The sequence below is a fragment of the Tachysurus vachellii genome, chromosome 4, assembly GCF_030014155.1.
Source record: "Tachysurus vachellii isolate PV-2020 chromosome 4, HZAU_Pvac_v1, whole genome shotgun sequence".
Taxonomy (NCBI): domain Eukaryota; kingdom Metazoa; phylum Chordata; class Actinopteri; order Siluriformes; family Bagridae; genus Tachysurus; species Tachysurus vachellii.
Window position 1 is genome coordinate 11492919 of NC_083463.1, and position 23611 is coordinate 11516529.

Consider the following 23611-nt stretch of genomic DNA (forward strand, 5'->3'; position numbering starts at 1 on the left):
CTCCCTCTTCATCAACCAGTGCCTGGACTAAGCACTAATGACCAGAGAACAGCAAAGAATCCATCATCAGGGACTTTTTAGTTGTGCCAAAGTGTCTGAGGCTTAGTCACAAAATGATTTATTGGTTAGCACAAATTCTCCTTGGCTGTACAAATCCAAGTGACATGCAGAAGAGGCCACATCTTATGCTGATCACCATGTCTAGGGTGAGCTTTAGCTTTACTCCTCATTGTTCCTCAAGACAGTGAAGACCAAACGGAGGCGAGATGACATTCCCCGGAGCAGATCCATGGCAACATTATTCCATTGCATGCAAATGTCCATCTCTGGTGAGGCATACAACCAATCATCAGTCCATTCATCTGAATAGGAGCAAGCCAGGGCTCTGTATAGATGATTCATTCAATATACAGCCAAACTGCTCTATTCTGATGAATGCTTATTTGTCTAGACACCATCTCCAAGTTCTCCCGATTATCCATGACAACCTTTATACATGCAAATGACCAATTTGACATGGAGACATGGTCATCCCCATCACCAGTATTAGAGACATGGCTATAGATGTCGATATAAACCATACTACAAGATACAGCTACACAAGTTCCGTTCAGCCACCAACGCTCTGGGTGTGTCTCAGCATCCCCGTTATTTATATATTTATTTACACATCCATCCTATACCAAGTGCAGCAGCTATAATATAGGAGGCATAAGAGAAATGTCAGACATTGAAACAGATTCTTTACAGAATTTACACTGAATTGTGTTTGTTTTTGTTTTATCATCTGCATCTTATTTACTGCAGTAAGGAAACAGAGAGTCAGATGAATGAACAGCATCACATAACTTTGCAACACTGAACATCTAAGCATTTTTTAACACATGCAAAAAAAAAAAACAAAAAAAAAAACAAGGCTTGACACCATAAAGTGTAACAAAGAGAAACTTAGTAAGTTGTCCAGGTTCAGTGTGTAAATACACACACAACTTATTCCACACTGACACTCACCGCTTTGCTCTCCAAGAAACACAAGCTTGAATTTCCTTAAAGGGTTCCCGAAGTCGTTGGCCACAGACATGTTTGTAAATGTTGTCTTTGTTTTTGTTTTTGGTTTGTGTGTGTGTGAGTGTGTGTGTGCGTGTGTGCGCGCGCACGAGTTTCCACTAATTCAGCCTCGCGCACTCAGAGCGCTGCCTGGACTAACGGTGCTCCTGCGACGCTGCGCCGGACCGCCTGATAGAGTCACAGCTGCTGCGCATGCGCAGTCTGCAAGAGGCTCCGCCCTCTATCTACACATAACGTCATGCTGGAACGGCAGTAGGTTTCCTTATTATTGTAGCATTATAAACATATTATATTTGAGCTTTCATTTAAAGGCAAGATAATTAAATATAATTATCTATTATATATTAATAATTATCTGTATCTATTATGTGCAATTTAGTAGTATATTTTTTATTATATATTCTTATATATTATTAATTCTTCTTCTTCTTCTTCTTCTTCTTCTTCTTATTATTATTATTATTATTATATATTTAAAATAATAGTAGTATATTTTCTATTATATATATTTACATCTATTATTATTATTACTATTATATATATATATATATATATATATATATATATATATATATATATATATTTTTTTTTTTTTTTTTTTAAATAATAGTTTTATTTTTTTTATATTTTATTCCAATATATTCTGTGTATTGCACTTTATGTATTTATTCATTAACCTTCAGTAGCTGTTTTCTGGCCTGTGTTGCATTGGATCCAGAGCCAATAACAGGAAAAGTGATATGTTTACTGTATAGTACTACTGTGATATTCAGAACATGCTGCAAATAATTTTTTTTTAAAGGCACAAGCAAAGCAGAGGCAACTTGTGATTGCAATATTTTATTATTTGTGAAAAAATTAAGGTTATAGAATATAACATTCCTAACTTATATATAAAAATACATATTTACAGTACAAATATTTAAGACACCCATTTCCTAATAATGTATCAATAACACTAACATTTTAGGATTAAAAAAAGCTTAAATTGCATGACCAATTATAGGCCTCTTAAATATAGTAACACTATTATAGACAATATACCTACAAATGTGTAAAAAACATATTCTAACATATTTCAGTTATTCTTCACATATCCACCAAAGGAAGGGTGAAACCTCTTAATCATGAGCCCACCATAACACATTCAGTACATTTAATACAGACTGAACAGAGGTACAGGATTCTTCTTTTTCATGAGTGGATAACCAGAACATTTCAACCAGCAGCATAATGTTTAGTTGTCTAAAATTTAGTAGTATCATGTGAATGTTACGGATATTAAACTAACAGTTCATAAAATGAAAAGATGAAACACTGGCACAAAGTCTCATGGTTTAAAAAGGTTCATCTGTAGGATATGTTTGCAAGTCAGTGCAAAGTGTATCATAGCATCCAGCCATGCATTACAGAGACGCTCTTCTAGCAGGGCTATAATGAAGAGGACATGGCATAAAAGGTGCCAATGGCCTGGTTTGCTGAATGGATCCTTGAAGAGGCGCATCTCCTACAGAATGAGTGTGCTCAGAGGGACTGGAGCATCACAGCGGCCCCTCTGGTTTTTTCTCCAGACTGTACTCTCTGGTTCTTCCAACCTTCCAGCCTACCAGACCCAGCATAGCGACACCCATAATTTTAAACACCACCTGCAAACCAAGGTACCTGCAACCCACAGGCATTTCTATCATCTTCTTGAATATCACCAACATCATCATTATTCACTGTCACAATACAATATTACTGTCATCTCATTCTCATTGCATAACACAGACAAATTGGTGAAGATGATTCCTTCGCCACTTAATTGTGACTTTGCACAACATCTGCAGTTCATTTTTCTCAGAAATATACATGTGTAGTAATCATTACTTTATGATTTCCAGCACAAACAGACCCTCATATGCATTTAGGTCAAGTCAGAACATTCCCATACCTGTTTCTAAAGAGGTTGTTGTCATAGTAACCACAGCCGAGCTTTTTCCCACAGACCTTTTTCCACCAAATGCAGGTAGTGTCAATAGTCATCCCAAAAAGGGCAGGGGCTGGTAGCCATACTGCACATACACACAGAAAAGCAATTACTAATTACTAATACAGGTTTTACATGAAGTAAACAGAGCCCATATACCTGAAGCTTTTAATGCATGAGTGTGGGCCAGGTAGACATTAATGGCCATTTTTACCATATATGATTTTAATCCTGTGAATCAGAGCGACAGTCTTCTTAGTAAGAGATCGGTGGTTAAACTAATGCACGCATGGAAGTCTTGACTAATGAAAGGAATGTGATTTATGGCTGTAGGCTGTTTATGAACCCACTGCTCTCTAATAAGGATTCTAACTCACTTTGCTTTTGTATTGTCCTGCATTTACTATCGTGTCAGATTACACTTAAATATCATGATAAATTTCCCTATTGGAAGAATAATGTAAGCCATATAGTAACGTACACACAGTGGAACAACGTATCTGGAACTGGAAGTATTACTTGTAATGTCCTGTTATTGTATTGTATAATATTTATCAAATACATTTACTATTAGCATTCAATACAGTCGTAAACATTTGAAGTGGTTCATTTGTGTAAATTTAGTTATTATTTTGTCTTATTTTGTGGACTATATTTAACTTTCGTTATGTAAAATAAACTAATGTTATGTAAAATAGCTTATTCTAGGCAGAACTAAATGAACAAAAAACTGTAATTTATACAATCTTTCTTATATTATTTCAAATTATTAACATGTTGCAGATACAAAAGGATCATTGTGACTGCACCATGGATTATCAGTATTATCTAATTTACCCAGTTGAGGGTTGGTTAAGGACCTTGTATGTGTTGTGTTATAGCAGTTAGTCCAGAATTCCTTTCTATTACTGGTAGAAACTAAATCACTGAAACTTGCTAATGCATAATAATTAAGTAAGAACTAAAGTAAGGAAGCAAATAACCGTGGACTTTAAGGATTTAAGACACATCCAGAGAATTATATAGCATTAGCTGTTTCAGGTATATAAAGATCGCAGGGTCAATAGACTGAGAATAGATCTAGTCAGAAATGTCTAAATTCTAAAGTAATATTGCACATATTCTTATTACATAAAACTTGTAGGTTCACTTTATGTTCCACTGAACTAATATAAACACTGTTAAATTACATAATAAAAACTATCATAAACAAGTTTAATTAACAGTGGAAAATACGTATGTAACCACTTACCACCACTAGGGGGTGCTATAATACCTTTAATAAATACAATACAATCATTTTTTTCAGCTCTAAACACTGAGAACTGTAGGGAGTTCTCTCCCTGTGTAAACTTAACTCATTCGCTTGGTTCAGGACTTAAAAAAGGCATTTTTATTTTGTTCTGAAAGTGTGACTCATCCTTATCTATGTCTACTGAATTCAGCTAATCATCCATATTCATCCCAGACATATGGCATATCTATAATATCGTTCCAGTAGGAGACATCCCAAATGCTCCCAAACCTGCTGCATGTCTACAGAAAGACAGAACACATGCTTAACTAGTACTGAGTGATATTTCTACTTACCAAGAACTCTCATGAGTAGGAACTGAACTCCTATGGCAAAAGATTTCTCCTCTTGTGGCACCGTTCTGCATTAAACAGCGTATACAAACGTCAGACTTTGACTAGGTTTCAAGCATCTTCGCATCATCCTTAAAATCTAAAATCTGGGTCTTGCAATTTTTTAAACAATTTATTTATACCACAGAGATATTGAATGCTTGATTCTGATTGATCAGGAGGTGCTGATTAATATTCTGTAACTGCAGCTCTGACAATAGTTGCAGCTACAGGGATTACAGTAATATGATCTTGTATGTTATTTTTTCTTTAGCAACACACACAGAGACATATATGTATGAGGCCTGTATGTATGTGGTAAAGAGACATTTATTCAGCATTTTTGGATGGAGTTTGACATGCAACTTGCAATTTCTCTGCATGTTTAGCTTATTAAGGTCTAGAGATAGAAAAAAGAGACTGTTAATGGCTATGATAATTGGTAACAGGAATTAAATTGTTCTGCAGATGTTCCATAAGATTAAACCCTAACCATGAATGAATAAATGTATTACTCGTTGTTCTTGTGTGCCAAATTGCTGTGGATTATTATACTATTCCTTACTTCAGTGACTCATTTTCACTTAAATATGCTACAATTCAGTGTGTGTGTGTGTGTGTGTGTGTGTGTGTGTGTTTGTGTGTGTGTGTGTCTGTGTGTGTGTGTGTGTGTGTGTGTGTGTGTGTGTGTGTGCGTGTGCGTGTGTGTGTGCGTGTGTACCTGAGCACCATCATGTAGATTGGGTTGTGTGTGAGGCTGGCGATGAGGGCTGCTATAGAGATGAGGAAGATAACAGGCAGAAGGAGGTGAGGGCAGCTGTTGGCACAGGGACCAGGACGTGCTCCACCCATGCCTGCGCCCACCATCACACAGCTGCAGTTACTGAAGGACTGTGTAGACAAATAGATGGGCTGTTAGTATGTGTTTACTATATTTGAAGTCACAATTTCCCAAATGTTCATCAACATTTGTAGATTAAAATGTGGTAAATTAATTGAATGTGTTTTTCCCAAAATGGCTTGTTATTTGTTTCTGGTGGTCTATGATGATTGATTAGTGGAATGTGGTCTTCCTAATGGTGGCTTATATAATTGTATTCTTATGATAATCATCTATGAACGGAGGCCCCATTTAGTCCTGGTGGTATGTGATAGTAAATCCCTAATGAAAACCTTATTTTATTGGGAAACATTTAAGCCAATTCTTATTAAGATCTATTATGTTATTTTTTTTCTCATGCACTATGCACAAACTTGTACTCACATAAGAACTTGATTTTACTGGAGCATAATCATTAAGCATAATATTAGCTAGCTTGCTAGCTTAGCTAGCTAGAGATGCTGGCTATAGATTTGCACAATATTGTAGTTTAAATTACACAATATTTAGAATATAACATGTCAGCATCTTGTTAGCACACTTAGAAAGCCACCAATGTCAAATAGCTAATGTTGCTGAAGAAGCACTGTTTGATTAGCTAACTACTTAACTTTCAACATTAGCATCATGTAGTGTTTATGTAGCTGGTTAGCTTAGCTAATGTTGCTTGTGAAGGATGCACTTTTTTGTGGGTGGCCAAAAAATAAGTAGGACTTGATCATGTCCCTAATAGTGCCCATAGTAATCAGTTAGGGATTTAGTAATTTTGTAAATGATGTGGCTGTGTGGCCAAAATGTATCAGTTGTTTTACCTACTTAAACAATTAACTGAATGGAGCCAGTAATTATAAGTGTGAAGTTTGTTTTATCACCAGCTTGCTGTGCTTTCTTTAGTCTTAATGACCTGGTGAAGGCAACACATGAACTTGAATAGCAATTAAAAGCTTTCAAATCACTTTACAAATAACTTTATAATAAAACTTCATTATATTTGTATTTTGTATTTACTGTACCCTTACACTATATGGCCAAAATGATGTAGGCACCTAACCACCACACCCTTGCTGAACATCCCACTTGAAAGTTGGTTTTCTTATTACTACTGAAACATTCTCCACCCTTTTGAAGAGCATTTTGACTAGAGTTTGGAAAATGGCTATGGTAAATTTTTGGCCATTTTCAACAATAGTATTAGTGAGTTCAGGCATTGGTGTAGTGAAGGATTGGGCTGTTATTTCAAAAAGTGATCAGTGGGGTTGAGGTCAGGGCTCTGTGCAAACCACTCAGGTTCTTTCACTCCAACCTTAGCACACCATGTTTTCAGGTAAATTGTAATGCTGAAGCTTGTTTTGCCTTTTTGTCCAAGTGAAGTGAAATTGCAATGCTACAGCATACAAATACATTCTAGTGTGTTTTTGCTTTTTGCTTTTTTTGGGAAAATTTGGCCACAAAAGGACCACATATTGAAGTCATGTTCAGGTGTCTCCAGACTTTTGACCATATAATGTACCTCATCAATGTGCTAAAAAGCATGGGAGCCACAAATGAAATCAAGTGCTCATTAGTAGAAGGTTTAGCATCAGGCTATTGGGATCAAAGCTTCTCACCTGAATGCGAAATTTGTTTTTGGGGTCTTTTGTAAAGCTGGTGCAGCCTGCATGGCACGGGGAAAGGTATTCAATGTTGTCATTCCCACATACTGGATTGTAAACATTCTTCGGACATGAGCAGTTGGAATTGCAGGAAAAAGATAACCTGTAGGACATCAGCATAAAAAACATGTATGGTCTTAAACACAATATTTATGAAGAAGATTTCGTAGCATTAATATAAACCACGGAAAAATGTAGGTCAGGCCTTTAAGAAAACGAATATCTTGGTGAGGTATTTTTGTAATTCAGCACAAAAATATCTGCCCATCGCATACTAATCAAGCACCTGGAATTTTAATTCATAGTGCTATTGCAATAGTTACATCCCTGTATATTTTCCCAATTTTCACAAATGGCATGACAAAGGAGGGAGCTACGATATGAGAAGCATATAATATTCTGCCTCATTTCAGAACCATTTACTCAGAACAGAAAAGACATTGCAATACTATGCCCTAGTTCTCATGGACCAATCACTGATCACCATTGTTTTCCACAACCAATCCCCGATTATGTTGAACAAAATGACAACTGCTGATCACTGTTGCACCCACCAACCAATCACTGATTACCATTGATCCCAATGACCAAGCACTGTCTTTCCTAACAACAAATCACTGATCACTGTGGCTCCCACCAACCAATCACTGATCACTATTGTTCCCAATGATCAATTAGTGATTACCACTGTCCCAATCACTAATTGTTCCCAATGATCAATTAGTGATTACCACTGTCCCTAACAACCAATAACTAGTTCCTAACAATTAATCACTAATCACTATTGTTCCTAACAGCCAATTGCTGAGCACTGCTGTCTGTCCTAACCATACATTTCTTATTATTTGGTTTGGACTCTCTTCTAAAATCAATTTTCTGTAATTGTTTCCAACATGTCTATTTCCCAACTACAATCCTATTACACCATTTTGTAAAAATATTTAAACTAGCATTTGTTTATAAGAAAAATGATCTGTGTGTTTACTTGCTGTGTTACCACCCAACAAAATGGACTACGGTAATACTTAGTCCATGACCTAGTATCAATATATTTATTGATAAACTTCAAAAGCATGTCTGAAAGTCACTTTGGGTAAGGGCTCTGTTAAACATCATAAATGTAAATGTAAAAAACAAATTTTGAGATTCAAAGGCTAATGATTATTCAGTAAATATGCAAATTAGTCTATGGTGTCATATGGAAACTCACTTTTAAAGAGTTCCTGTACTGCTGGTCAAAACCAGCGAGCAGCACACAAGCAGCTGTACAGTCCAAAAGAGACAGCTGTTCATTTACAGAACAAGCCAAAATGACCAATTTATTTAAGCACTGCTTATAAAAATGCACGAAATCGTTCATCTGAAAGAGATCTCATAAATCACTGAGAACTGTCATCACTGAGATTCCAAGTAAAACATAGTAACACTACATTAGATGGAAATGTTCTCCATCGCAGTCTGTGTAATATGTTTGGTTTTGCATTATATTGCAGAGGTGAGTGTTTGGATCTGTGTGTAAACTCAAGTGGTTTCAGTTCTATAAAATGCTTAAAGTATTATCCCTTCAACTAACAAGCATCACAAAATGAATGTTTACTGCTGGATACAGTCAGAGACATGCTCCATAAAAAGAATAGTTTTACAAGAAACTGGGTCAATTCACACGAAGGTTGTATTGTAGTATGCTTATTGAGGTTTGCACAAAATAAATTTGGTTGCAAATGGTTATTTTTCTTTAATTAATTTCTCATTAGCCCAAGTGTAGGATTGAACTGCGAATCCTTCACCCACCACCTTGCCATCTGGGTTAACCAACTATTTGTACTAATGTCTCCACTTTACCTCACCAGAGTAAACCCTAAATGGAAGACTGTGTAGAAAAAGGTCTTAAAAGTGCTATTTTAATGTAATTTACTATTATTATATTATTGTTGCTTTTACTATTGTTTTTGAAATAATAACGTTGGTTTTAAAGGTTTTTTCCCAGAAACAACAGGTAGTAATCAGAAGTCATAAACATTCAGATCAGGCAATCAGCAAACTGGTATACTCTAGGCCATGGGTCTGCAACCTTCAACATCAAAAGAGCTGTTGTTGCCTCTTTCTCACCGAATAAAATGCACATTCAGCCACAAAATCCAGCTCGAAGCTGTTTGAATATCTTATTTCTGTTGATTACAACTGACTAAAGTTGGAGAATGTACCAATGTATTACTTTAGTTAAAGTTAATGTTGAAAAAACATTTACAATTGCGTAAAATAGAGAAATTTTCCCCAAAACACTTATATTACTATAATAGCACTTTCTACTTTTACCCAGGTATCGATGTTGATGTTAACATTAGCAAAAACATTTCATAACTACCGACATTGTTGTCCTAACATTGGCCCAAAAGCACTTTATATAACAACCCAAAGGCATCCAACAGTGACCCGATGGAGTGGCTGATTTTAGCAAATCTTTGCCCAATGAGTGCATTTATATTTAGAGCATTAATCTAGACTTATTTTTGAATGACTTTTGTAACTACACACTAATGCCTAAGAGTAATAATTTGTTCAAATGACTGGTGTTTGCAAATCTGAAACAAAAATGTGCTTTGGGGTCTGTTACACATTTATTTTTTATTTACAATCCCGTCCAATGCTGTTTATATTGCTGATAACTATGAGGTAGTTTAAGTTTAAGATATATTTTACAACCTTACTGCTATAAAATCTAAAGTAATTGCTTATGTCATTGGGACCTTCATTTGCTTAACAGTAAACAGATCATGAGGGTTAAGCAGTGGATGCTATGTAAATCTGTTTATTTATAAGCTTGCTGTGTTTCACTCACCCACTGGATCCACTGGGTGGATAAACCCCAGAGACTGTTTGAGTGGAACAGCCCATGAAGAACAGGGGAACACACAACACTGTGGAAAGGGTGAGCAATGCCATAGAGAAACGTGGAATGACTCGAAGTGACAGGCCCCATCGTTTCATAATTATACCACCCAACAGCATCCCAATGGCTGCTGAAGGCAGATTCACAGCACCTGGACAAGCAACACAAATGTTTTCAGTCATCATGCGAAAAATTGCTTTTGTATTCTGTGTAATGATGCTATGTACAGAGACCATGTTTTAGTACTCCATACCATTTCTCTGCATGATGCTATAACACACCTATGAGAAGACTGCTGTAAGCTGCTGAGGTACTGTACTGCCACTCCAGAAACTTGTTGAGGAAGGTGGCTAGTCCGGCCATCACCAAGGAGAAGCAGCACTGGGTCAAAACCAGCAGCAAGAAGAGCGGACTGAGCAACAACCTCACAAACAGTCGTGGGAACACTGAGCAAAAAACACATGTGCATGTCTTTAATAAATCATACTGTCAGAGCTGCTAAACCCCTAATATGTAGTCAGATCCTGTTTCAGCAGAACCCAAAGCAAGTACAGTATGAGTCAAGAAAAAAGCCTGGTAGGCAGCACACTGTGTAATCTACCTGAGTAGGCAATTAATATATGACTGCTGACAACCTGGGAGCCAGAGTCATGTCACTGTGGATTTGTGGTGGAAATCCTTGTCAGTTTTATTTATTTTATTTATAAGTGTTCAAGCGTGTCACAGTTCCACAAAATGAACCATTCATGATCAGGAGCAGTGTATTTACTTTTGAGGAAATCCAGCATGGAGATGTCAGAACTCTTGTGGCTGTCTTTCAAAATGTCCCTCTTGTTTGCAGTGCTCTGGAAAATAACACAGTGGTGAAATAATGTTGTTTTTGCAAATGACCGGTATGTACTGTAGTACTCGTAGATTCAGAATCCCATAAAGCTTTAGGCACTTTTGTGACACATAGAAGTTGTTTTTTAACAGGAAAAACAACATTCTGCAGAAAATGTCAATGTTAACAATAATCTCACATGAGTGACAACAGACAAGGTCAAGCTATAGGTTTTACTTTGCAGGATAAGAGGAGACAAGTTTCTCAGTGTATCAATGTTTCAGAAGCAGCTAGGTACACATTCATTTAATTCCTGCAGTGGCTTTAAAAAATAAATGCCATATTACAGGAATTAAGATTAAAACAGAACAAAGTCTCTCTGTATAGTAGCACTGTATTGGCAATATTGGTAATAACTCACATTATCCACATGCATGGCCCTAGGAAAGAAAAAGTAGGGGATGGAGGTGAGGAACATCCCCCCAGCTGAGATCAGCAAACCCATCCACCAAGCTCCAACCCAGCGAGGGTCGATAGGAGTCAACTCCAGAGCCCCTGCTACAAATAAAAGAAAGCATAAGAAGGGGTTAAAGGAGGGGTGCAAGGTTTTTAACTCCTAGATTTCTTTTCGGTTGAGCACCGTTTAAAAAAAATCTTCCTTAAGGTTAGTGTCGTTAATTTCCCATAGGCAATTTTATCTCAGGCATAGTACGATTTTCAGAAATGCTCAGCAAATATGTATGTAAATATACAGTATAACTATATTTTAAAAATACAATTATTTTAAATATAGGTAAAACGCCCTTAGACCACTCCACCTCTGGATATAAAAAGTTTACACACCCTTGTTATTAATAGTGTATCAAGTGTGAACTTGATACACCCTTAGTATCAAGTGTGAACTCCCCTTAACAAATACTTTGTTACAGCAGCTTTTGTTTATAATACAGCACTCAGACTTTCGGGGTAAGAATCTACCTTTGCAGCACATCTATAAGTTAACAATTTTATTCCACTATTTCTTGCGAAAATGTCAGATCTATGAAATTGGATTCATGTTTTGGATTGTTATCATGCTGGAAAGTCTACCCATAATTCCCTTTAACTCACTAGGGCCCCAGCTGAAGAGCAGCAACCCCATAACATGTTTCTGCCACCATCATGCTTCATTGTGTATGGTTTGGGGTGATTCCGTCTAGTCACCGTACCCTATATCTTAGATGTAGGAATAATGTAAGAGATAGTTGTCGAATAGAGAGAGTGGCCAAATATTTGTGGACTCTTTACCATCACACTTATGTGTGCTTTTCGAACATCCCCCATGGAACTTGGCTTTGAGTATTTGTGCATTCAGCCATAAGATCATTAATAATGTCAGGCACTGTTGTTGGAAGAGAAGGCCGGGTGCACAATTGACATTCCTATTCATTCAAAGGTGTTCACTGGGGTTCATAGTTCAATGTCAGGGCTCTGTGCAGGACACACAAGTTCTTCTAGATCAACTTCGGCAGACAACATTTTTTATTCACCTTGCTTCGTGCACAGGGGAAGTGCCATTGCTGAGACACAGTTGATCCCCTTGTTGTGAAGGGAAATTTTTGATACTATGGTATATTAAGAAAACCTGCATAATTGTGTGCTTCCAATTTTCTAAGACCTACATATGGGTGTGAAGGCTATAATGTATCCCATATGTTTTGGAAGGATGCCCTGTTCTTTATATGTCACTGAATGTTCACTTAATGATGGCCTTTATGTTGTTCCATGATGCATCTAATGTTTTGGAAATTCTTTTATTCTCCTCTCCGTATTGATACCAGCAGCCAGATGAAACCGATGTAACAGTAGTAATGAAGAAATTCTTACACAAACAGCTGATATTTATTTGGGGTTAATCAGAATCACTTCATTGATGACAGGTGTTTGACTATTACTTTTCATGAGTGTGAATGCGATTGGTTATTTGGGAGCACAGTCACATGCTCCATTACAAAAGGATGTGCAGCCTCCTGAAATTGTTTCCATTTGTGTTCCACTTGAGTTTTGTTGATTGTTACATGACATTGAAGGTAGAAATTTATCTTCTTTTTTTACATCATAAATCATGCAATCATTTTAAAAAGGATGTGTAAAAGTTTTAGATCCACTTTTTGTTTGTGTTTCTGAAGAAAAAAATAAATATAAATTAAAAAAAGATATTTTTTTAAATAAAAATGTGTAGTAAGCACTTTTTTGCCAGTCCCAACATATAACCACGCTTAAAATACTTCACCAATCTTATTTTTGCATTCACCGAATGCTGTTACAAGAAAACTTTCATCCCTACAAAATATTTGCAATATTCCACAAAAATGTGCAAGCTCTCTCATTATTTCTCTTTTATTCTCAGTGATTTTGACCAATGAGAACACTGCTATTAAATACATATTTAATGTTTACTATAACCCATTTGCTTTGCCATTTTCTCCCAGCCGTGTATCAGACCTGAGCATACTATCATGCCTGAGATTTAGCAGATATATCACTAAAGATTAGATAGGCAGAAACATCCTGTCCATCTAATGAGATATCTGGCATCTGTCTCTAAACTGACACACCAGCAGAGCTGAAATCAGGACAAGGGCTGTATAAGTATGTTAGGTCTTAAAGATGGAAGAAGCATTTCATTTAGCAATCCTGTGTTCTGTACATTATTGTCTGCCCCATGCTAATATCATCCAGTTCATGAGCCAATCATCAAGCATTTCATAAGGAACTTTATTCATGAGGGGTGAAAAATGAATATTTACATTTCAGGAATTTAGCAGACACCTTTATCCAGAGTGACTTACATTTGAGGGTTAAGGGCCTTGCTTAGGGACCCAGCAGTGGCAGCTTGGTCTACCTGGGATTCAAACTCATGACCTTCTGATCAGTAGTCCAACACCTTAAACTCTAGGCTATCACATCCCCCAATATAAATACTGATTCACTGCTGAAAAGAAACTGTACCTCCATTTACTCTGTCTACATCCACGTAGATTCTCAGTACCACAGATCCTAGGAGATAGCCAAAGGCAGGCCCAAACACAGACACGGCAAAGAGTATGGCTGGAGCAAAGAAATGCAGACTTAATATATGCTGGTATACAGTCTTCAAAAAGAAAATCACAGAACAGAACAGATAAAGTAGTTACCGATGTAGAGAGGGGAGTTGCCTGGCCCAGCAAAATCATCCACATATGAGATCCCAAAGGGTTGAATTGGGACGGAGCCAATTCCAAACAGCATTTGGGCCATGGCCATGAGTAACCACAGCTTTGTATTGTCCATAAGCTTATGGGTGTCCTTCTGACCACAAGCTGAGGACACATTGAAACGCAGAGCATTGCACATGTCCTGCCTGCTGTCTGTGGGACAAAATAAGCACGTGACCATGAGTAAATTTGTACATGAGTAAAGTTGTACCAAAGCACAAAGTGCAATATACATTAAACAACCACAAGCACAAACAGCAAAAACAAAAGCACAACCACAAATCGAGAAACCAAACATTAACTGAAAATGGAAAGGTTCAGTCCTTATTAAATGTCACACACTCGCTCCTGATTGGCTATAGAGTGAGTCTGTCTGAGAGACAAGTTTGAATTTGCCTATGACATGTCTGACTACCACAACTGTTTGGTTGCATTCATACACTAAAATGTAAGCCAAAATAGAGGGTTCACAACATATTTTACCAGTGGTAGTACCAAGTACTAAATTGAGCAGTACGTGAATGTGATAACGAGAGAAAAGGGGAGGAAAAGATAGAGGAGGAAATATGTGCTAACTGTAATTCCAGGGAGCTCTAATCTTACCTTTTTTGTATTTTTTTTCTTCTGCATTGAGATAAATGTCTCGCAGCTAAATCCTGTTGGGACACAGCCCTTGCAACATTTTGAATACACTTCACAAAACCTTTTTAATGTACAATCTCCTCTTTAATTCTGCCAACATTTCTTATTTTCAGAACTCATTTATTTTATTTTTTTGTACTTTACTCTTGTTCTAGTTTTCAGATTTTTTTGCTGCATACACACATGTGGTGAAGAGAAGATGCAGCTCACAAGGGTTCAGAGGCTCTAAAGCTACTTCCTGTTGCTGAAGGTACAGGAGAGATCTTAAGACCTTGTCCTGTTTACAATGTCTTTCTCAGTGGTGGATGTTATTTTAGACCCCTGCTAAGTTTTGTCTAGTTTTCTAGCCTGCTTTTTGATTCTAGTGGATGTTATTATTTTTATGAGTTCATGGGCCTGAAGGTGTGTTTTTTGCTCATGGATAATACAGTGAAATATTAAACATTATTAAACCAGTCTAGCCTTTTCCCTTGAACATATCACTATGGAATGATAGCAATAAGTGGTTGACTGTCACAGGCATGATGTAAAGCATAGCTTAATCTTTGCCAACCTTCACCCAAAAATGTAATGGCTGTTAATTTTTTTTTTATTTTTTTTTGCAATGGTGCTTCAACTACAAAAGGTTAAGACCTCTGTTTGGAATCTGATTTAGGCCATTAATCTTTGAACATTATTTCCTGAGCTAATCTCTAGCCCTGCTGATGGTCTCTGGTCTAATCAGTTAAATAATTGACATAACTGTATGTGATTTGCTACAAAGGTTATTCAGTTCAAGTTCAGAAAACGAAAGTATGTTTTCATTCCTCCTGGTTGAAACTCTATTAAACAGTATTTGGCACAAAACTGTCTTCAGACAATTCACTTTCTTTTACGACCATGTCACAATAGCTGAAGATGCAGGTGGCAGTGTGCACTCACCTTTTAAGACAGAGTCATAGGTGTATGGTGGAGACAGGAAGTGAGGTAATGTCAGTATCATGGCACTAATGGACATCAGCAGGCCTCCTAGTCCAATAAGACGAGGTCGATGGACACGACTTCCAAGATAGCTGACAAACACTATCAGCACCATGTTCCCCACCTACACAGAGAACGCACACACAAACACACACATCTCATTACTGTGCTTATATAGGACAGGCTAAACTCAAATAAAATTAAACTCTATTTATATCTGTTTTCCTGCTGAACTTCTAAACAGTAGCAAGGTAAATTATGCTCATATAGACTATTTTAACTGATTTTTATCTCTGAACTAAAAATTCTGAGGTAAAAAAAGATTGTGGCAATGTTTCAGCAAATCTTGACTGGGGAATTAAATTAACATGAACTAACATGAATTATTCATTACAGACATCACTTCAAACAGGATGAACCTTCAGAAGGAAATTTGCTCCTGGTGAGAAATATGGCACCATTACATTTTATGTTCAGTTGGAAATTTTACGATTACCATTTGAATCAATCTTAGGATGAAAAGTTCCCAGTATATGTGTACGTGTCACTTTATTCGCTACTTATGACATCTACTGGAGTTCCTGTTCCTATGACCTACATGGCAATGTCAAGATGATGTAAGATGTTTTGTAATAATGTCTGCAGTGTCTGCTTGAAAGGAAATCATCATGACTGTCATGAAAAACCATGTGTGGTCATAGAAAGTGAAACTAAAAAAAAATATGAGGATTAGTCAAGTGAAACACTAACATTGCCAAATCAAACTTTTCTTTTCCTGACATTGAACTCAATCCAATTCTGTGCTGGTGTTGTTCTGTTTGTGTATTGAGCACCTCATGAAGGGATGAGATGGTTCCTGAAGACAGACTGTCAAGACCAAAGCGTCTCTCGATGGTGGTAATGGTGCTCTTAAAGTATGCTGAGTGCAGAAGCTGGGTGAGCTGGAGCAGGCCATGGCACAAGACAAAGAACTAGGAGAGAGGAGGAGGGGGAAGAACTCAGAAAAAAATAAATATGATACAACACACATTTTACTGCTTACAATGTATCTGGTTAAATCAACATACTGTCTAAATAAATAGAGATAATGCAGCTGAAAGGTCAGTATTAGTACATTAGCCAGAGAGATTTAGTAAGGTCTTTTTTCACTTTTATGCCAGTAGGTGGATTAGTGATATTAGTTTACCCATATGTTTGTGTGCATTAGGAATAGATCCAATATACAATGATTCAGTCTGAATATATATAATGTGTTTTAACCAAATACAGATACAAATATTAGGCATAATATTGTTTTGTTTTTAAAACAGATATGAACATATGAAACACTGAGCAGAGTGCCTTTGAGTTATATCACTAATGTGTACAGTATGTTGCCTTGCACCGGACTAAAGTCCAATCCCAAGTGTATTCAGAGATGATGATGATGATGATAAACAAGTCTTAGAGAGAATAATCTCAACCTCAGGGAGAAAACAGATGGATTCCTCAGAAACATTCCTAGAAAAGTCTCCTGAATAGAAGCGAACACAACACTTTGTGCAAAGTAGTCACTTTGTGTTTGAACAGAGCGTATTTAAAATGGAAAGTTGGAACGGGAGGCTGTCTGTTTTAAATTACCCAGATAAACAGCTTTGTCTTCATTCAAGCCCAAAGGCACAAGCGGCTCTAAGTGTGAAAATCTTTGAAGAATCTTTAGTTTCCATCCGCATTAACAGGCTATTGAAGTATGACTGTGTGATATGGCAAAGCTGAACTCCCTAAAGGTGCAGAGTAGAAAGGTGAAATCAGTGCCCATAAGAGCCATGTGCCAGTAAGTGTTTAAACACAGTAAAGCACAACATATATCTGTGCTTTGCAGCCAGGAGTTCTAAACTGTTCTAGAGGCATTGTTTGCTTTGAGGACGTTTATTCACTATTCATCTATGAAGGTATGGCAGAGATCAAAGCTCATCAATTCTAACCTGTTCCCAGAACACTCAGAGGCGGATAGAGAGAAGGCGATACACAAAGATGCTTCATTTTCTCTTGTTCATTTCTGGTTCAAAGGATTCTTCCCCGTGACCCGAGGTAGTTCGGATAAGCGGTAGAAAATGAGTGAGTGAGTGAGTGAGAGAGAGGATTCTTAAAAATCACAGAAACAAGAAGAAATGTCATAGCACAGGTTAGGACTGGATTTATTCCCCAAAACAGAAGACGACTCTTTTGTTTTGTTCGGTGCCAGCTACAGGCAGGCGCTAAGCCTCCCATCATCTCCTGGAAAAGGTGCTCATTATTTGGTTTATGGTTTGTTGGTGCACACAATAAGCCCTTTTATACCCTTTTGGTTGTAAAAACGCTGTCTGTGTTATTCAGAAAATGTGTTTTCAATATTCAGATATGCTTTAACAGTCTTGTCATGGTCAACCAGCCTTAACCAATGCCTTTGTTAGCTTTCTGAATAGCAGCTATATGTCTTTCTACTTCAGCAGTGTGATATGACGTCCTTTTAATTCGCTCTATAAACAGACTAGGAAAATGTTCTTTATTTAGCCTGATTGTGCCAGAGCAAGCCTGGATCATTTCAAGTGCAGTGCTACAATAAAGTTGTAGCGAATGTGTTCATCTTTTCAACAGCTGAAGGCTCTCAGATTGACACCACAATTACAGACAGATAGTTTATCTCCTGAGACAAAAGTATTCATCCTGAATTCAGTATACACTCTAAATTAGCTCCCAGACTTGAAATGGGATCTCTTGCAAGCTTCAGCTGGCAAGTTCATTCTCCATCTTTCTGGAAGACAGTGTGGCGATGACACCTGTACTTATCGCTCATTGTGTCATTAACGACAATCTTACAGCTGCCTCGGGTGAGCACAGACCGCACATATTACTTTCCTTTGTAATGAAGTGATTGTGCAAATAACTTGCAGAGTCTTGGAGGAAAACCAGAACCGCGCACTGTCGTAAAGATTGTTTTCAGATACATATTTCTGTTATCCTCCTTTCAAGCAGTTATGCCCTGGCAGGCCTGTACACTGCTGTCTAGGAAGCTATAAAATGGAAAGACAGCTTAAATCTGAGTTTTTTTTTTTCCCTTTGAAAAATATCTTTGCATTTTTTTCTGCCTCTACTCTGGTTAGTCTCCAAACTATTTAGTGTATAGTCTTGCTAATTGTTATGTTGGTGATAGCTCTATTGTTTTGTTTTTTTTATCTTAATTTTTAATTGTTTTTTTATTAGTCAGATTTTTTAGATTTATTTATACAGTTAAGATATTAAAAACAAATCAAAACAGCCTTCTCTGTTCTGGGTGTAGTCCGAAGGTTTGTTCATCTTGAGACCACACATCTTGCAAAAGCATCTCATCCTGACCTCCATTGTGGTGATTCCAGAGCCCCACTGTGAGTGAAGAATCAAGGGAAAGGCAAGCTACAAAATTCTTGAATGCTTCTCTTATCTAATAAATGCGAAGCTGAGAAAAGACAGTTCTGTGTGCCGGATATATTTAGAACAACAAATAACTCAAAAGTTTTCTTAATGTCTTAAAATAATCAATGTGCTCCCTCGCCCAGGATTTATGCTCAATCCAGAATATTTTTTTAAGACCTAATTAGGAAAAAAGGCCATTCTGCTTCTCAAGATTAGATTAATATAAGACATCCAGTCATATCATTTACAGGCACTGAAGTATTTGCTGTCATAAATTAATACCATGTCTACTGGTATTTCATCACAGTGGAGTTTAATGCAAAAACAACTTCCAGGAATTACAGTGACCAGCCAAACATACTGTATACAGAAGGGGTCAGGTTTGCACAAGAGGAAAGACCAGTTCCTGACATTGACGCCATCGTGGGCTAACCTCTAACCCAGATACATGACACACCTACACCTGTACTACTTTACACCTGTGTACTTTTGCAAATGTCAAACTCAAGAAAATGTAAACAATGCAGGGTTGAAATTTTGCCACACATTCATTTCAACAACAAAAACGTGACAAATCCTTATCTGTATTTTTCTCACTCGCGCACTCACTCAGCATGACATATATTCATTTAGAAAATTTACGATGGTCTTGTTTTATTTTTGAAAGCAGAATATCTCCTGCCTACACATTTAGATTTCAACTGAGGTGAATATGTTGCTAGCACACCAGCTGCTCTCTTCCTCAGCACTGTATGATGCTGTCAATCCTTTAAGGATTCAGTTTTTCATCTTCATGCTTATTGATCATTGATCAATAGATCATGTAATAATAAGAACAATGAAACTAAAAATGAGTTTCTGTTATAAATATGTTAAAGAAACTATATCTGTATTGATCTTATTCAAATTTCTGGCTCTGAATCAAAATCATAGAAAAGTATCATTTCAAAATTCTTTAAAAAAAAAAATACATTAGCAAGAAATTGGGATTTTTTTTTACTACATCACTGAAGACCATGAACAGAGTGTACTTTATCTCTGATTTCAACTCGTTTTCCTGTGAAGCTTCCTTTCTTTCACACACATACTGTAACTACTGATTTACTCTCACACAGTGAGAACTCCTTGGAAAAATGACCAGCCGTGTAAATAATCCCTGCAGAGAGTTAACACTATATCAAAGTGTTGAATTAAAACTTGCTCTTTGTATTCATTTATATCAGGATGGACGTTATGTTAACGGATGTTAATTCTATTCTGGAAGCTTTTTGTATGTGATATGTGCGTGTACAATGTACCAAGACACAGAGGATGAGGTGTAACCCCCCCACATGCAGCAGTGATTTAGATGTAAACAATCCTGAGTTCAGCATTCTGACTAAGAGAATATTTGGAAATAAGCACTCTGACTAAGAGAATATTTGGAAATTAGAGTGAATTGTATCTTAGTTATTAAGCTGAGAAGAGTCACTGCAACACTGTGATCTAACACTGAGACCAGAGCATCAAGGTCAAGGTCAAACTGCAATAAATATAAAGAACTTGTATATTTCCAGGATACATTCCTCCAATGATGCTTAAACCCTACTAACACAGGTCCAGAGCACAATTAATGTAATCACAGGATCTATTTATTATTATGCTTTTTTAATAATGTGTAAATATGGATATTATTTATAAGAAGACTGCAGGATCCTGATAAACTAAAGCTGCATATTAAAAGTTTGCAAATCCACTTTTAATGTCAGCTGAACTACAATGAACTCTCATTCGGTGCCAGAAAAAAAATGTTGGCTAGGGTTTGAATTTAATGGCAACTGATCAAAAAAGCAAGACATACAAGCAAGTAGGAAATCCAAATAAATCTTCTCATGAAAAATGGATAAACTGATGATTTTCTGAATCTGGTAAAGGTTTAGAATACAGCAGTGTAAAATAGTAATATAAGCACAATTAAACACACAACATAACAAAAAAAACAAAACAAAAAAAAAAAATGTACATTCAGAATCGTGAATGAAAGCATGCAGGAGGAATAAAAGTTTTACATTTGTTGTATAGTTCGTTCGGGACAAACATGAAGGTTATAAATGAATATTTTGTCATGTATTCCCTTGACATCTGAGGAAGATCATTAAATCTTCAACTCTAGACAGGCTACAGTTGACTATATAATGCCAAATTCCAGATCACAGTCAGAGCCTAGGAATAAAATACATTAAGTGTTTTCGAAGGAATACAACCAGCTCTTTTCCATAAGAACATTTTTGATAAATGTCCAATGCTCAATATGATGTAGTTTCAGTGCAAGGCTCAGCAGCAGTCTGTGCAATAGAGAAGTAATAAATAAAAGCAGGGTTCTCAGCTCCAGCGTTTTGGACACACTGTCCAACAGGCAGGTTTTTACCTATTTAACACACCTGATCCAGGTCATGCAGGGTTTGATATTGATTTGGATGAGTGTGTGATCACAGCGTAAACCTGACTTTGTGCAGGACACTGGGAGCTGAGAGACTCTGAACTATTGCATTAGACATGCTGGTGCCAGAAAGTCAGCCTTGGCTGCATTTCAAGTTGGTTAATAGGCTCCTATTGCAGTATACACTTGTAAACCCATTACAGTATAAATTAAATGTTTTTTTAATGAAGAAAAAAAAAAGTCAAGTCTTACAACAACAAACACCAACAATAATAATAATCATTTACCTTGATGTTACAAAATACAGAAGGCTTGGGCTTCTTAATGTCTTTGTTGTATATCTCCATGTTTGGTCCTGTTGTGGTCCCTTTGGTAAAGTATAGTTGACTCAGTTGCACAGTGTGAGTGTGTGTATATGTGTGTGTGAGTGTGTGTATATGAGTCCGGGGTTCTGCACTCCGCCGTGGGGTTTTATTGCATGCGGTGATGTAACACGGGACTCTACCCACAGCCGCACGCGCTACTATTGTCGAACATCTCGTTCGGCGCGAGTGATTCATTATGACTCAACTTTAAACGAGTCTTGATTCGTTTGATTCACCAATCGGAAAAAGGTGCATCCAGAGTGAATTACACCGTGTTTGTCATGCAGCACATGTATAGCCACACGTATATCCTGTTTATGTGTACTAACCATTATGTGTATATGTACACATAAGTATATATCAGGTTTATGGTTATGTGTTTGATCTAGAAGTATATATACATACAGGTATATATCAGGTTTTTTTATATATATATATATATATATATATATATATATATATATATATATATATATATATATATAAAATAGGTATATATCAGGTTCATGGCTATGTGTTTGCCTATTTATCATATGGCTATGTGTTTGATATATATATATAAATAATATATAATAATATTATATATATATATATAATTTATATATATTATTTATATATCTATATCTCTCTCTCATATATGTATATATATATATATATATATATATATATATATATATATATATATACACACACACACACATAATGGTGACAGGAACATGGGATGTATAGGAACCTGGGCTACGTCCCAGAATGTATAGTAGAATGCTAAATAAACATAAGTACAGATTGGACATGAGCCATTATATGAAAGGAAACACTGCGGTTTGGGACGTATTTTGTCTACTTGAAGGTAAACGACGCGTTTTACACCGCGAACGCTTCCGTGTTGTCATTTCTGCAAACTGTCGCCATCTCAGCACGCTGTTATGGCAAGCTGTGTGCCGCACTTAAGTCACGTCTTTGCGCAAACTTAATTCCGGTTTACCTTCTAAGGGCTCGTGGCATTTGTTAATGAGCGCGGTGACGTCATGGCACTTTGATTAGTCTTACTGGTTCGTGAAAGTTCTGCAGTTCTTGACATTTGCTACCACATCACATGATCACTGCTCAGGCTGGTACAAGTGTACAGTTAACACCAAAGGGTTTGATTTACACATGCAATACAAAAATAATTGTTCATGTTTAATATACTCTGCATGGCCAAAAGTACACGGACACGTAACCATCACACATATATGAACATGGTAGACATTCCATCCCAAAGCTATGAGCATTAATATAGCGTTTCCCCGTAACTCTACTTTTGTACTGTAGCTATAACAGCTTCCACTCTTCTCTTTGTGCAGTCAAATAGGGTCTGGCACTGAATGGATGAGAAAGTCAGCATTCCGTTTTCCAAAAACGTGTTTAATGGGGTTGAGGTTGTGGCTTTGTGAAGTCCACTGGAGTTCTTACACACTTGTCAAACCGTGTCTTTATAGACTTTGCTTTGTGCACAGGGGTATTGTGATGTCGGAAGAGGAAATAATCCTTCTTAAACTGTTGCAACAACACTGGAAGAATATAATTGTCTAAAATATCTTTGTACACTGGTATTAAGAGGCCTAAAAAATGATCCCTCTTCTGCCAGACTTCCTTTTAGTACTATTCACACAGATCAGTAGCATTTT

The 23611-nt window shown here is 36.8% G+C and overlaps 2 protein-coding genes across 2 annotated transcripts in view; both read right to left on the reverse strand.

Annotated features, from left to right (window-relative positions):
* Nucleotides 1–1233, reverse strand: part of rab6ba (RAB6B, member RAS oncogene family a) — a 72639-nt gene extending 71406 nt beyond the window's left edge. The window contains exon 1 of the mRNA XM_060867750.1: nt 1012–1233. Coding sequence (XP_060723733.1) covers nt 1012–1081 — 70 coding nt within the window. The 5' untranslated portion in view covers nt 1082–1233. The remainder of the gene's footprint in view (nt 1–1011) is intronic.
* A 659-nt stretch (nt 1234–1892) lies between these two features.
* Nucleotides 1893–22115, reverse strand: slco2a1 (solute carrier organic anion transporter family, member 2A1). Its single transcript, XM_060867753.1, has 14 exons — nt 21864–22115; nt 16580–16717; nt 15708–15870; nt 14085–14297; nt 13900–13998; nt 11330–11466; nt 10855–10930; nt 10367–10531; nt 10035–10236; nt 7151–7298; nt 5385–5554; nt 4628–4692; nt 3002–3122; nt 1893–2730 (listed from the first exon to the last, which is right to left on the reverse strand). Exons 1-14 carry the CDS (start codon nt 21921–21923, stop codon nt 2610–2612), a joined length of 1878 nt encoding a protein of 625 aa, XP_060723736.1. The 5' UTR covers nt 21924–22115; the 3' UTR covers nt 1893–2609.
* Between the last annotated feature and the right edge of the window lie 1496 nt (nt 22116–23611).

What these genes read in the sequence shown, in the direction of transcription:
- slco2a1 (XM_060867753.1), bottom strand. Translation starts at nt 21,923, where the DNA reads ATGGAGATATACAACAAAGACATTAAGAAGCCCAAGCCTTCTGTATTT. An exon ending in TGTAGACAGAGTAAATGGAG is followed by an intron (nt 11,467 to 13,899) that starts GTACAGTTTCTT and finishes TTTTATTTGTAG; the next exon opens with CAGGGGCTCTGGAGTTGACT. An exon ending in CCTACTCATGAGAGTTCTTG is followed by an intron (nt 3,123 to 4,627) that starts GTAAGTAGAAAT and finishes GTGTATGTGCAG; the next exon opens with TATGGCTACCAGCCCCTGCC.